The sequence below is a fragment of the Anolis carolinensis genome, chromosome 2, assembly GCF_035594765.1.
Source record: "Anolis carolinensis isolate JA03-04 chromosome 2, rAnoCar3.1.pri, whole genome shotgun sequence".
Classification (NCBI taxonomy): domain Eukaryota; kingdom Metazoa; phylum Chordata; class Lepidosauria; order Squamata; family Dactyloidae; genus Anolis; species Anolis carolinensis.
The window spans coordinates 89,434,723-89,450,522 of NC_085842.1; the positions used below are offsets into that span (position 1 = coordinate 89,434,723).

Here is a 15,800-nt window from a genome sequence, read left to right on the forward strand (position 1 = left end):
TTTTAAAAACTAATTGAAGGTTATACCAGGGGATAATTTTTTAGTGTTGTGTACTGCAATTTTAGAATAATAGATATATAACAATATAATGTGCAAAAAGAAATAATACTTTTTATGGGGTATAATTATATAATCTAGTTCTTGTGTCTCTTTCTTCCCTCATTGCCCCAGCCTATGGCTTAAAACAAATATAAAAAGTATTCATAAAGAGTGTATGTCATTGTCACATGCAAGAATGCTGTGAGTTTGATATGGTGTTACAGTGGGATTTCTTCTGCTATCCGTTCATTGTTAACACACCACCTCCAGACCAAATGCTCCTTCTCCGTCGTCACAGCATTTGGCACCAAAAGACACACCGACAAACTGTGTTGCCAGCTTGTGTGTGCAAATTTTATGAGAGATTATCATAGCAGCCAGATATGCAGTCAAGGGCATGCTGTTTGCTTTGGACACTGGAACTACTAACCTGGTTCTGTTTGTTCATTCACAGGCCCAATTTGAAATAAATCAGATACTTTGAATTATGATACATTTAGGCAGATACCAAAACTTCTTGCGCTTATCTGGACTGCCTGTCTTAATTTCAGCATTGGTTTTCCAGATCTCACAATTACCTGATCAATCAAGTTGGTACCACTTTTAGATATTATTCTAAATGCTTGTAAACTGCAGCATATTTCACATACCATTCAGGTAAATGTGGCTGTTATGTAAGACCAGGTTTGGATAAAGTTCAACCCATGGGTCACATGAAGTCCATTTGGGGGGGGGGGGTTGTTGTGGTTTTTTCTAATTAATTTTATTACATTTTCAAATATGTAACTTAAACCCATTGAATTTGAAATAAAAATACATAATACAGGCACTAAAATAGAAAAACAAAATAGCTGAATACAAAAATTATCCATAATATTTCATTCATATATATATATATATATATATATTTCATATATTGAGTCCCCTCAGGGAGAAGGGCAGGGTAGAAATATCATAAATAAATAAATAAATACTGTCCTGGTTTTAGAGATTATATTGTTCTGTATTATTCTACCACAGTAATAATTTCATATTACAGTAGAATCTCACTTATCCAATATTAGCTTATCCAATGTTCTGGATTATCCAACGCAGTCTGCCTTTTAGTAGTCAATGTTTTTGTAGTCAGTGTTTTAAATTTATTGTGATATTTTGGTGCTAAATTTGTAAACACAGTAATTACTACATAGCATTACTGTGCATGGAACTACCTTTTCTGTCAAATTTGTTGTATAACATGATGTTTTGGTGCTTAATTTGTATAATGATTACATAATTTGATGTTTAATCGGCTTTTCCTGAATCCCTTCTTATTATCCAACATATTCACTTATCCAACGTTCTGCCGGCCTGTTTATGTTGGATAAGTGAGACTCTACTGTATATTTATAATCTTATATTATCTGCTTAGAACTGGATTATATGAGGCCCCTTCACACAGCTGTATAAAATGGACACTGAAGTGGATTATATGGCAGTGTGGAGTCAAGATAATCCAGTTCAAAGCAGATAATATAAGATTATAAATGGGTTATATAGCTGTGTGGAAGGGCCTTGAGTCTATACTGCCATATAATCCAGTTCAAATCAGATAATCTGTATTTTATAGACAGTATGGAAGAGTCCTAAGTGAGGCCTAACTCTGCCTGTCCCCTGGGGTGAGTGGGTTGCTACCCTATATATATATGAAATGCTTGAGAATAGAAATGTTTTTTATGTTTATTTTGGAAACTTGTATTGGTATATACATACAAGTGTCAGGAGCGACTTGAGAAACTGCAAGTCGCTTCTGGAGTGAGAGAATTGCCCGTCAGCAAGGACTTTGCCCAGGGGGTGCCTGGATGTTTTTGATGTCTTTACTATCCTTGTGGGAGGCTTCTCTCATGTCCCCACATAGAGCTGGAGCTGATAGATGGAGCTCATCTGTGCTCTCCCCGTGTTGGATTCGAACCAGCAACCTTCAGGTCAGCAACCCAACCTTCAAGTCATCAGTCCTTGGCGCACAAGGGTTTAACCCACCGTACCATTGGGGGCTCCATATACGTAAATAATGAGATATTCTGGAGATAGAATCCAGTTCTAAACACAACATTCAATTATGTTCCATATAAAACTTATATACATAGCCTAAATGTAATTTTAATAACTTTACACATGACACAAAGTTTGTGTACATGGAACCACCAGAAAGTAAAGTTGTTATTATCACAGCCACTCTTGTGGAGTATTTAGGAATGTTGGAAAAGGGAAGCTTAACCTATATCAAATAGGTTTTATCTGTACCTGGTTTAAATGTACGTATTCATGAAATAAACATCATGTACTGCCTGGACACAATTCTGTAGTTACAAAGAATAAGAAACAAAGAAGGGAGGGAGTAAGAAAGGGATGTGGTTGCAAAGAACAGGATTAAAAGATAGCAGGAGGAAGGAAGGGATGCGGAGAATGATGGCAGATAAAATCTCTGGACAGGAAACAGTGACCATAGGATATGGCAGAGAGGTGTAATTCCATGTTCCATGATTTAATCAATAAAAAGCACTGCCCAACTACCTTCTAATTTCTTAATGTCAACATGTTCTCCAAGCATTTTTCTGCAAATGTGGAGACTGTGTTAGAGTAAGTTTTGATGATGCCGCGCTCCACTTCAGCTATTACATTCAGTGCTTGGGTGGCAGGACTGCAAACTGTAGAAATCACTTATGCATCATTGCTACAGAAGTATGCCTGTAGAAAGAAATTACTCAGAATGCATTGGGCCTGCAATAAACACTCTTCTTATACTTGGATTTTCTTCCACTATTTCTTCAAAGCAGTGGTTCTCAACCTTCCTAATGCCGCAACCCCGTAATATAGTTCCTCATGTTGTGGTAACCCCCAACCATAACATTATTTTCATTGTTACTTCGTAACTGTAATTGTTATGAATCGTAATGTAAATATCTGATATGCAGGGTGTATTTTCATTCACTGGACTAAATCTGGCACAAATACCCGATACGCCCAAATTTGAATGCTGCTGGAGTTTGGGGAAAATTGACCTTGACATTTGGGAGTTGTAGTTGCTGGGATTTATAGTTCACCCACAATCAAAGAGCCCCTGGAACCCCACCAACGATAGAATTGGGCCAAACTTCCCATGGAAGGATTTGGGAGGAATTGACAGTGATTTAGGGGAGATGTAGTTCACCTATATCCAGAGAACACTATGAACCCAAATGACAATGGATCTGGACCAAATTTGGCACAAATACCAGATACGCTAACATTTGAATACTAGTGGGGTTGTGGGGTATTGATTTCATCATTTGGGAGTTGCAGTTGTTGGGATTTATACTTATTCTACAATCAAAGAACACTTTGAACCCAGCCCACAATGGATCTGCACCAAACTTGGCACACTACCTACATGACAAACACTGAATGCTGGTGGGATGGGAGGGGGCTATTTTGGGATTCTGGGAGTTGTAGTTTACCAAAACTCAGAGAGCACTCTGTACCAAACTGGTGATGGAACTAGTAAACTTGCCACACTTTAGTGACCCCCTGAAACCCCCATACATGACTCCCCAGGGGTCCTGACCCCCAGGTTGAGAAACACTGCTTCAAAGTCTGCAAATGAGTTGAATGCACTCTGGTAAAACTATGGAGGCACAGACCTGGCAGGCCTCAAATGTAGATAGATTTGAGCTAATGTTTTTCCCCATGTAATATAAAGCACAGGCATGACTTATCTCTTCTCCCCCACCCCTTCTGTCTCTATTTAGAGTCCTCCAAGAGAGGTGCATGGAGTAGTATGGCAGAAGTCTCATCTAGACATGGGCAGTGCTAAGGAACCAGAGACACTGCAGTTCTTGAAGCAAGAGGCTCTTCCAGAAGATGCTCATCAGACCAGATCACCTTGTAGTCCAGAGAAAGACAGGTGCCTCCAGAACCTCCAGTGTGACGGAGGGCATCTTGCCATGCAGAACTGCTGTATAAATGATCTCTCCACCAAAGAGAGCAGCCAAGACAACACCATGGTGGATAACCTATATCAAAAGGAGAAGTCTCCAGCTGCAAACCTGAAGCCTTCTGTTGATCAACATGCTACCACAAATACCATAGTTCTTAAAGACATAAGTGCTGGTGGAACCCCACTGGAAGTGGAAGGAGAACAGTCAACCAGCCATGATTTGTGCCACAACAGCCAGCAGGTATTGAGCCTGACAGAGTCTCCTGGTAACCCAGTCAATACCTGCAGCCATTTGGAAACAAAAGTAAGCCCTGTGACTGGGGAGGCATGTAAGCATCCCCTGGCCGAATCCAACCTCAAGGAAGCCAATAAGGACTCAGCCAGTACACCATCCTCCTCTAAACATGTTGGATTTCTTGAATCAAGCAAAGACAAAGATGAGACAGATAGCATCACAACAGGAACAGGACATTCTAAGGCAAGTTCAGCACTTGCCACGTGTCTGAAAAACACAAGCCAAGGACAGCTTCATGACTCCTCAGGAGATTTACCTAACTCCAGCCATGACATCTGTGGAACAGCAGAACATTTCAGCGAAGGACACAGAAATTCTTTGGTATTGGGAGCTACCAAGGAATCTGTTACAAAACCCTTTGGAGCTGAAGCCACACCACGGGAGTCAGATAAGCCAGTTACAGAAAGTGACCAGTTGGATCAGAGTGGGGAAATAAGGTCTGTGGCTCTGGATAATAAGAAAGATAGGGACTCCAGTACAGCCTTGGGAGTCCCCATTGCTGTCATTTCTCGTAATGTCCAACCTCAAGACCTAACCCCAGGTGAGTTGCAAGCAATTCCAGATAAAGCTACCAAGGAGTCAGAAAGGCTCAGAGAAGCAGCACCTGATGATGCCAAGTGTCAAAAACAAGCTCAGGAACAGCAGAGACCAGAATCAGGCTGTATGGCTGCATTTAAGGAACACACAACAGCTGTGGAGACGAGACATGGAGAGCCTCTTGTCAAGACCTGCTCAATAGAGGTCACTCCTTCCCAGCATGATGCTGGGACACAAGCTGACAACCGCGTGTCTTTGGTATCAGTTGCTGTTAGCCCCATCAACCCACCTGATGGATCCACAGCCTTCACTTTCCATGGCAGGGGGTTGGGGGGCCCTTCTTTGAAGAGCCCCGGACCAGAACAGAAACCTGCCAAGAAAGATGTGGAGATGCAGGTGTCCATCCCAGTGGAGACTAGATCAGTGGCCACTGGGCCCATGACCCCCATTACCAAATCCCCCCAAGCCTCCTATCCTGAGGTGCATGTGAAAGGGGCAGTGGAGGAGACACCTGAGCCCGTGAAGGAGGTCAGCTGGGATGAGAAGGGGATGACATGGGAAGTGTATGGTGCCTCCATGGAAGTGGAGGTGTTGGGCATGGCTATCCAGAAGCACCTAGAGAAGCAGATTGAAGAGCATGGTCGGCAGGTGGTGATGACTCCTCAGAGCACCCGTTCCAGCTCCATCAAAGGGGCCCCACAGAAGGCAGAGGTCAAGAGGCAGCCCAGTGTGTTCAGGTCACTCCTACAGAATGTGCGGCGACCCCGTTGCTGCTCCCGCGGGGGGCCAGCTGTGGAATGAAGCAGGTCCTTTGTCACTACTTGGGTTTTATAGCAGATGTGGGGAAGGGAACACAAATGTGAAGTAGTTTCTCAGGCAATATGTGGGACCATTTCCATCTGTATTTCTCAGTCTCTCTTGCATCTCAAAACTTTAAGTTGTCTGCCACATCTGTTAACTGCATTTTGGAAGAGGAGTTAGCATCTTCTGAAGAATGCAAGGGTGATGCAAACAAATATTTGCAAAGTTCTGCAAGACAGTGTTCTTGGTGAGAAACATGAGTGTCTGAGAAGGCAGTACTCACACCTTGTGGTGTTGCATTGCCTGCACAGACATTATGTTTTTACAATGCCAAATTTACATCACAACATGCCATGTGTTTGCTGTAAGCTGGAGAGCACCTGTAGGTTTGTATGTACTACTGGCATGGTCCTCTCACAGGCTATATTTGTCATTTACTGAACAGCATAAAGGTCCCAATCCTCTGTGGCAGTGCTGAGGAACCCAAGACACTGAAGGAAGGCCATGGAAATTGCCAGGGAGTGGAATGTGCCATCTTTTAGCCAATTTCTGTTTAAAGGGCATCTTTGCTATGGAAAAGTTTTCAGGAATACTTTGTGATCAGTTATTGTATATACTGTCTATGTTGGCAACATGTCAAAAATCTACTCTATAGGATCTTTGCTATAAAACCTAGCTGCATAAGGACTGGAGCAAATGTGATGGATGCTGAAGGTTAAATATTTGCTTGCATAAGGTCTGTCACAGATAAATCCACTTACCACATGAATTGGCCCATTTAAGCACATCCATGCAGTGTCTCCCCAGGCCATGAATTGCTGAAATCCGAACCCTACCTGTGAACAATGGTTCCAGCTCATATGGCAAGTACCTTGATGTAGGACAGAGGATGTTTAAACACACAGCTGGACACACACTTTGCCATTAGTGACTATCACATCTGTTTTTATCATTGTATTTTAAGAATTGAATCTGGAACCTTGTAACTTGAAAGCAAAATTCTGAACTATCATCGCCTACAATATTTTCTGTTTCTTACCGCACACAAAAGAAATGTCCACATTTTCACATCTTCACCTTTAGAAGAATACATTTGCACCAGTTCCTAGTCATTAAGATTCTTTTACCAGAAACAGCAGCAACAACAAAGCTTCCTCTAGTTTTTAATTACTCTGTAGTGTGGAAGTATATTTCTTTAATGTTGTGTGGCTTCTCCATCCTCGATAAAAACACAACGGCAAAAGCAGTTACTTCCTTACCAGTTTCTAGACTCATTTCATTTTTTTAAAATACAGTGGACAATTCCACTAATATATATACTCACATATAAGGACAGGTTTGGGGGGGGGGGGGGGAGAGAGAGAAAAAAAATTATAGATTTTGATGTGACCTGTGGATACATTGATGGTCATTCCACAGAGAAGGTAAAGCATCAGTGCTGCCTTGGAGGGCCAGCCACTGTGACCATCATTTACCTGCCCAAACATTCAGAAACCCTTTTGCAACTCTACTCAGAGAAGGAAATTGCTCTCTTTTCATAAAATTTAAGGTAAAGTAATAACTGTTATCAAAAAAGGAACCCTCCCTTTTTCTGTGTGGTGTGATGAACAGTAAGAGCTTAGTTCATTCTGGGAGAACATAAAAGAATCACTGAACCCCCATCCACTTTCTCATTGCCCCTTTCATGGAAAGCCTAAAGAGTTGTTGCCATCACCATTTCCCCACCCAGACACTCATAAAATCCAGAAATGACACCATAGCAGAGAAAGCAGAAGGCATTGGTGCTTCTCTTCAGGTCTCACCTTTTGCCACTCAGAGAAAGATAGGTTTCTTTTTATCAGAGTTAAGGTACAGTACTTACATTGACCTGTGGATATGTTGGCCCAATTTTTTGGGATCAGTATTTACTAAAATGTCTAGACATATACAAGAGAATGTACAAATTATTAATTTGACATTAATTTGAAGCTCACTTTCCCGGTTTCACTGCCTTCATTGACTTGCTGTGGTAAAACCAGTGCTTGCTCTAATTCCAGCCCATGGGCAGCATGTTCCTCAGTTATGTCTTGGGCTTAATGCAGACATGGCACTGCTAACCCCCTTTTCCTCATGTAGGTGTAACCTTTAAGTCCCATAAACCATCTGCAGCCCTCCCTGTTTGGACTGCAGCTTAAGAAGAGTGGAACATTTCTGTACCCATGCCACAACATCCCTCCTACTTTTTTTCTTTTGAAGTCTTGAACAAGGCCTTTACCATAAATGGTCACCAAGTTTAACTGAATATAGAACTGAAAAAGTTAAACTCATTACACCCAATTGTATTTGGTCAAATAGCTCTTAAGATGTAGACAGCAGCAGCAATTGACTTCTATTCTAAAATTGCCAAAGACCCTGAGCTCAGTCTTGCTACCCAAGGTTAGATCAGAGGCCTTCTTCCTTGCTCTTTACATAGGCATTGTCAATCTCAAGATTAGTTTCAGATTTTCTGGATTTGGCATAAGCCACTGTTAGATACGTGCAAACAGAGATCACAGTGTTGAAGCATGCTGTTTGGGTTTTGTAATAGGTCAGTGTCAGGGTTTGCCAGCTCCTAATGTGCATATACCTGGCCCTGGGAAGAAACAACAGCAGCCATCACAGTCAACAATTAAATTCCTCTTTCTGAAGCAGCTGATAATCTTTTAGCACCACTAAATGCAACAACAATCACACTAGATAAGGCAAAAATCCAAGTTAGTCAAGAATATTTTTTCTGCACAATTGACAAATCAGAGCTTGGAAGAATTACTACTTTTGAATTAAACTCTCAAAATAATAACAGTGCTGACTTGGGGATTCTGGGAATTGTAGTCCCAAAAAATCACTTTTCTGACTTCTGAACCAGACAAATTCCTTTAGTGAGTTGGCAGGCAAAATGAAAAGGCCATCATCTTGTCTCACATTATTTCCGTGCCAACTACTCTTCAGTGTTATACTGCCTTCCAACATGGAGATCTTCACTTGCCATAGACCTGCTCTCCATGAATTTATCTCAGTTGGTTTTAAATCTGTCTGACTTAGTGACTGTCTCATATTGCCATGATTTCACACCAGTTTAGGCTGCTATTTGATCACTCTTTCTTGGTCATATACCATGTTGTACTGGATAATATGGAACTTGAGCTTTTCTGTGCAGGAGCCTACTTCTGGAGATACAGACTTACCTACAAAATGCATGTCACACTATGTTCCGAGAGCTGTGCTGGCTTTGCTGCAACAAGATTACATAGCTACACTTCTGCCAGGTTATTGCTTTAAGGCTCAGGAGCCAAGCTTTAGTGGAACAGTGTCAGAATTGCAATTCTGTACCCGATGAGTTTTCCATGAAGTGTAGTGCATAGTATAGAGTTTCTGGGACATTTAAAGAACTTGAAAGTCCCAATCTTTTATTGCTATGAAGGAAGACATGGGAAACATACAGCTTTATCTGTGGATAGCTGCAGTATTTGTGGAGAGAGCTGATATAGCTTGAAAATACAATGGTCAATGTCTTTAGATTGTGATCTGACAAACTAAGCTGTCAGCTAGGGGTGGGGATGATGCAGCCTTGAGTAACCAGAATCATGGAGTTGGAAGGGGCCTCAAGGGCCATCATGTCCAATCCCTCTGCACAATGCAGATTCTCCAGGTAGAACACTCCCAGCAGCTAGCCATTAATGGTCTTTTTGTTGGTATATGTAATCCATCCACATGTGGAGAATGCACCACTCCTAGCCCTACTCCATCCAGTTCCAGCTCCAAGGCAAAATGTTGTTGGTACACTTATTTCTGGTATACAATAAATACATGGAACAGCCTCTGCCATGGCTAGGTGACCTGTGACCTGCCATATATAGTCCAAATCCCATTACAGCTGGCCATCCTGACTAATAAAGTGATACAGTGGGAGTACTAGCTCATGAACTTCCAGAAGGTAACTATTTTTTGCACTAATGTAATACTTTTCAAGTAGGCTCACAAGTTTTCTGGCCATCTTGACAGCGGCATCCCACACACTACAGGAATCTCATTTGTCAGCTCTAGAATAGTTCATTGAGTTGAATCAACTCAAAATTAAGCCAATGAGTAATATTACTCAGAAGCATCATTTCAGCATGTACACAGAACCCTGCAATTACTCTGGCAGTCTGAAAATCCATGGATTTCTCACAATATTGGCTTCTGCAAGTTTGTCAGTGATAGACCAGAAGTGAAAGACTCAATTGGATTAGGACTTTTGCTGAATTCTGAGGTGGCATCTTGAATCCTAGGTCACAAGGCTGGTGCCACTGGACAATAAATTTGCCTGAGAAACTAGTTGTTTGGAAGGATCTTGTATATGAGTGTGTGGCTCAAGGCATGCCCTTGTTTGTGGGCATGCAGGTGTGTGTGTTTCCCTCTGCAGTCTGGGTCCCCCCACCCCACCCACCCTGAGAGCAAGGAGGTCCATTGCCATTGGAAATATGGCTAGTTTTATGTCTTTTTCTCAGAGGGTCTGGGTGGGCTGGGATATTTCATTCATATGTGTTGGAATATGGGGCCTTTTTAAAATACACTGTTTTCTCTGTTGTGTTTATTCTGAATCAAGTTCTTGTTTTTATGAAAGTGTCTTGAAAATGCTCTTTCTTTCCCTCCCCACCTCCCTAATCTCCCCCCCCCCCCCGCCAAGTATTTTATGCATTGGGAATTTAGCATTTTTGTGGCTTTCCCCCTAAACAACCAGGTATGGAAAGAGATGAATGGAACAAATTAGTTGAAGGAGAGGAGAGAATGGTTAAAAGCCTCTTTTCAGTACCAATTTTTTGTTTTCTTAATCCAGAGTAGTTGCATCAAATATTTTTTTACTGAAGGTGCCTCCAGTTAAGGAACATAATTCTGATCTTAGAAATATTGCTTTTATGTGCTATACTCCCACAGTCTACCAATAGCGCTGGCCATGCTGTCTGAGAGATTGTGCAAGTGTAGCACAAAAAGGTAGCATTTCTAAACTCTTGAATATTAGAGTGCCAAAAACCAACACACATGCCCCTGGACATCTCTGCTGTTTATGGTATCATCTTAATTTTTTTTTAAGTTTATGGTTCTTCCTGGCATTATATGAATTAATGGTTGCCAGCCTGTTTTTTCCAGTTGCACAATAGAAGAAATGCAGCTGGCTTGGTGTTTCCCAGCTTGCCAATCACGTGAGAAGAAGTAATGGGGTGGCTAGTTGAATTTCCTCTTGTTGTGAAAATGTTCCAGAAAAGGATAATAGAGTGGCAATCCTACTTGGAACACTGAGTGAAATCCATTATGCTTGGTGATGTGGGCTTTATTCCAAAAGGAGACAGAGACTTCATCCCTTTGACAAATCAAGAAGATGGACACCATTTGGCAGGTGCATCTCCAGCTGTCTCTGCAACACTTGTGAGGGGAGCAAATGAACTTGAAGAATCTCTCTTTCGCAGAAGGCTCTCAGATGGACCAAAGCCCAGCACCTCTTATAACATACATGTCCTACCAAGAGAGGCAGAAGAGCATTGCTTTGATCTGTGGATTACTTTCCTGTTGGAAAGCATGGATTAGCAGGCTGGTGCACTAGGAAGTTTTGGTGATGACAGGGAAGGGTTTTTTTTAATCCAATTCATCCTCTTCATCTGCAGAGGGATTGCCTTAAAATTGGATTCGCCCTGGGTAGCACTGATAAGGTTAACAGTATCAGGCCCAGATCTTGGAAGAGAGAAGGACCATTTCTCCAGCAATGATGAATCTGAGTGAATTCTCAGTGTCTGCAGCAAAATGGAATTTAAAAGATCTGTGAAACGATGGAAGGATACAGTATGGTCTGCCTGCACATAAGTGTTGTGTTTGATATAAGACAAAATCAAAGTTTACTTTTTGGATGTTTTTCCTAAATATTTTCATGCCACAGTTGGTTGAATCGGTGGAAGTAGAATCCATGGATACTTGGCTGTCGTAAGGACTTGTGTGCACCAGTATATACAGCATAGAAGGAATTGTTCTGAAACTAACAGCAGAGGTAGGATTCATCTATCTTCTCACCAAGGATGTGCTTCTCAGTCCTTACCCTGAACAAGGATGGAATACTGATATTTGGCGGTTCCTGCCAAAACCATTAACTGGCACTAAGGGAGTTTTAAGACGTGATTTGGCATAACATTTTCCCCACAACTTCAACTACACAAAGGAAAAAATTGATCAAGCGCTGGCACTGAATTGTCAAAAGTTCTGCTTAGCTAGCTAGTACTGCATCTATACAGCTGAATTAATGCAGTTTGTCACCACATGAATGTAATGGTTCAATGCTATGGAATCTTGAGAGTTGTAGTTTTACAAAGTCTTTAGTCTTCTATGGCAGAGTACTGGTGCCTCACCAAGCTACAACTCCCAGGATTCCATAGCATTGAGCCATGACAATTAAAGTTGCGTCAAACTGCAGTAATTCCATAGTGTTGATGTACTCCAGCAATAATTAAACCTGTGCAGATGCTGAGGCAGGGTATTTATTGCTGAATACATTGATTTATGAGTGCATTGTGTTTTGGTGGGTTTTTTTGGTTTTTTTGGCAAGGCCTAGTGCTCACAAGTAATCTTCTGCTTGTGTAAGATAGAAAATGAGAGAGACTGGCTCTCCAGCAAGAGCTACGTCCTGTACAGTTTGCTGAGCATACTAAGAACTTGTATCCATAAACAGTTTCCTTCTCAGTGGGACTTGTCTTGCTGTGCAAAATTAGGTTGCAGGAGACATCTCCAAACGTACATATGAGAGGAGCGGGACAAAGAGAATGAGACGTGTAGATTTCCATTCCCAAATCTCCAACAATTGATAGCATCACTGGCATACAGGATTGCAGAGGGTATAACTAGTGCCAAATGCCATTTTACTTACTGGAGAAACCTACAGAACTGCTGTGGACCCTTCCCATCCCTACACCCTGCCTTGTGTGCTGTTCTCAGTATGGTGTTCACGTGCCATATGGATCTATAGTACCAAGCAATGATGAGTTGTTAACAGTAACCTTGCCTTTTGGTTTTGGTTTTCTTCCCTTCTTTATATCCTTAGTCTATAAACTTGTAAACCTGGCTGTTGGATAATAAAATTTTCTCCAAAAAAAATCAAATGTAAACACCTCTAACATTCTTCAGCTTATGAGGGTTCTCCTTGGTTTCATCAAGCGTTTGAAAGGAACAGGGGGAGATTGTCTGATACTGGCTCAAAAGTGGTCCTCTTTACTGATGATATTGGAAAAAATGAGCTTCAAGGCAATACGAAAGTCAGTTAATTTCAAGAGTGTGTGCATCACAAAGGGTGAAAGCATGGCCTGGCAACCACTGATGCACAGTACTATAAAGAGTACGAGCCCTTGTCTTTGGCAGTGAATGGTGTTCAACTGTACCATACAGACTCTATATTAAGCGGGTAGTACCATAGCTTTATTTTGAACCCCCATTCTGTTCCCTATCCACTGGGAGGTGATATCTTGCACCCCACCTTTGGTCACAACATTTTTCTGACACTATTAATTAGAAAACCCTGTGATTGTTTCTTGTTAGGGTAGCCATAAGTCAGAAATAACTTTAAGGCACATGATAACAATGGCAACAACAACAACAACAACAACAAGCAGCTTGGTACATATACGTAACTTCCATGTTTTGTTCCATTATTTTTTGACTTGGCAAGTCTGATACTGCACAGGATGCAAGTCTGAGACATAAGACAATCACAAATCAGAAGTTTTTTTAAAAAAAAATTCCTTGCCAGTTTATTTTTATTTATTGTAAGTGCTGCCGAAATTCCATCTTCAGGGCAAAGTTGTACTACTGCGAGGCTGCTGTTTCCTCCCATGTTAGGAAGAAACAACTACAGTCACACATCTGTAGTGTTCAGGATTGGCTTGTTGGCTATCCTGTTGAGACCTTCTGGCTTTGGCTTGGCTTTTTTATGGCTTTCTAAGGCAGCTTTCAAAGGCTCCTCTCTGTCGTTTGGCTGGCATTGAGCATCCTCTTTGTGATGCTGGGGGAGAAGAGAGACAGACACCATACTGAATGAACACTTAGAGCATTTTTCAAAAGGGTAGCTGTGTTAGTTTCTTGCTACAAAGCTACAAGGAGGATCATGATCTCACAAACATCCATGTATATTGTACATATATTCCTGGACCTCTAAAATCAGATTATACTGTATTGTACTATGACTGTGGATTGCAATTAATAAATCATGTTATAATAAATCTGAAAAGGCATTAAGACATAGGAAGGTACCAGGCAATAAGGGAGGAAAAAACACATTCCAGATGGATAGACTAAACCAAGAATGTCATGGTCATGAATGTGTATGTCCTGAGCAAGGCTGCTGATATCAGGGTGAGCTAGATATCTCCCATTAATACATTTGCCATAAGTTGAACTCAACCTGACAGCAGTTAACAATATCAACAAGAAATCTTAAAAGTCACATGGGCTCTTTGTTTCTTAGACATTGTTCCTTTTTGTTTTGATGTCATCTTATCCTTGGGGCCCTTTATAACTAAACAATTATATCACTAGGATTCTATTTTAACTACCATGGAAGCATTCCGTGGAATTCTAGAATTGGCAGCTAAGGGAGGGGCATTTAGAAATCTCAGCCAAAGACTTATCTTCTTTTCCCAGTAATTAAATTACAAAACTGAGGATTCTGCAGATTGTTGTTATGGTAGTTGAAGTGGAATCATAGCAGTGTGTGGTGTGGTGTGAAAGGACCTCTTCATGGGCTCTGTGGCTGGAAGAGCTGTGATAAGAAAAGAAAGAGAGGGGACCAATCTGTATAGTAGAAAGAGAGGACCCCACCACCAGCTTACTGGGGTGCAGTGTCTGAATCCCTGCACCCACGAGCTGGAAGAATGGAAAAAAGATGGGTTAGGGCAGTGGTTCTCAACCTGTGGGTCCCCAGATGTTTTGCCTGGGAGTTGTAGGCCAAAACACCTGGGGACACACATGTTGAGAATGATTGGGTTAGTGTGTAATGGCTGGAGTGACATTTTGTGTTCAGTTTTGGAGGTGGCTGTTTGAAAAGCACTCCAAAGCCTAGTGTTTTTGCTCTGATGGGTCTAGTCTAGTGTAGTACAAAATTCAGGATTTATATGAGTCAATCTCACAATTTGTCTACTGACCATGCTGGCTAAGGGATTCCGGGAGTTATAGTAAGAAAAAGAATTTCCCTAAGCTTTGGTCTTCTTGGGGAGTGTACTTTTTGGTGCCTTTGTAGAAAACCAAGCACAGTGCAATAACCCTTTAGCTGTGTGGTGTAGAGGCACCATCTCCAGGACAGATGGGAATGCCAGAATTCACCTAATTATTGCATGAGGATGACGTCTCAATTATGTCCCTCTAAGGCCCCTTCTACACTGCCATATAATTCAGTTTATCAAAGCTGATAATCCACATTATGTGATTTGAACTTGATTATCTTAGCCCCCTTCCACACAGCTGAATAAAATCCCACATGTTCTGCTTTGAACTCGAATATATGGCAGTGTGCAGTCAGGTAACCCAGTTCAAAGCAGATATTGTAGGATTTTTTGCCTTGATATTCTGGGTTATATGGCTGTGTGGAAGGGCTCTTAGTCTACACTGCCTTATAATCCAGTTCAAAACAGATAATCTGGATTTTAGAAGGGGCATAAGAGACAAGTTCAAAGAGTAAAGCTTACATCCTTCTTACCACTATTCATGTAAAGCGACAAAGGCCTTACACAAATAAGGGCATGAGTGACTCATACACATCACTGTCGTGATCAAACTTTCACTGCCACCCCATGTGAGGAAATTATACTCTCTGATTCTTCCCCAGCAATGCAACTGAATATGTAGCACTATACAAAGTATCTTTACTTCTCCTGAATACCTGCAAACAGCTGCAACCATTAGTAGTGATTCCCCACTACAATTTCCTCCTGTTTCTATCTACTTCACAGTATGGCAGGAAATCTCATGACATAAATGTATACCCAGAAAAAGAGCCATCTCAACATGCCTGTCAGTTTTCAGGAGAAGAAACTGTCACATCTTGTCTATCAAAGACCTGTAAGTTAAGGTCGAATACTACTACTATTACTATGTGTATGCATTTACCATTATGTCACCTGTCAGTATATTATAACACTATGAATT

General features: G+C 41.4%; 2 protein-coding genes across 6 annotated transcripts in view; one reads left to right on the top strand and one right to left on the bottom strand.

Annotated features, from left to right (window-relative positions):
* The window catches only part of gprin1 (G protein regulated inducer of neurite outgrowth 1), a 44,192-nt gene extending 31,426 nt beyond the window's left edge, over nucleotides 1–12,766 (top strand). For both annotated transcript variants that reach the window (XM_062970203.1, XM_008121322.3), the window contains exon 2: nucleotides 3,807–12,766. In XM_062970203.1, coding sequence (XP_062826273.1) covers nucleotides 3,807–5,627 — 1,821 coding nt within the window. In that variant the 3' untranslated portion in view covers nucleotides 5,628–12,766. The remainder of the gene's footprint in view (nucleotides 1–3,806) is intronic.
* Nucleotides 12,767–13,057: 291 nt separating this feature from the next.
* Nucleotides 13,058–15,800, bottom strand: part of cdhr2 (cadherin related family member 2) — a 52,845-nt gene continuing 50,102 nt past the window's right edge. For all 4 annotated transcript variants that reach the window (XM_062970201.1, XM_008121323.3, XM_008121325.3 and 1 more), the window contains one exon: nucleotides 13,058–13,662. In XM_062970201.1, the coding sequence (XP_062826271.1) occupies nucleotides 13,516–13,662 (147 nt within the window). In that variant the 3' untranslated portion in view covers nucleotides 13,058–13,515. The remainder of the gene's footprint in view (nucleotides 13,663–15,800) is intronic.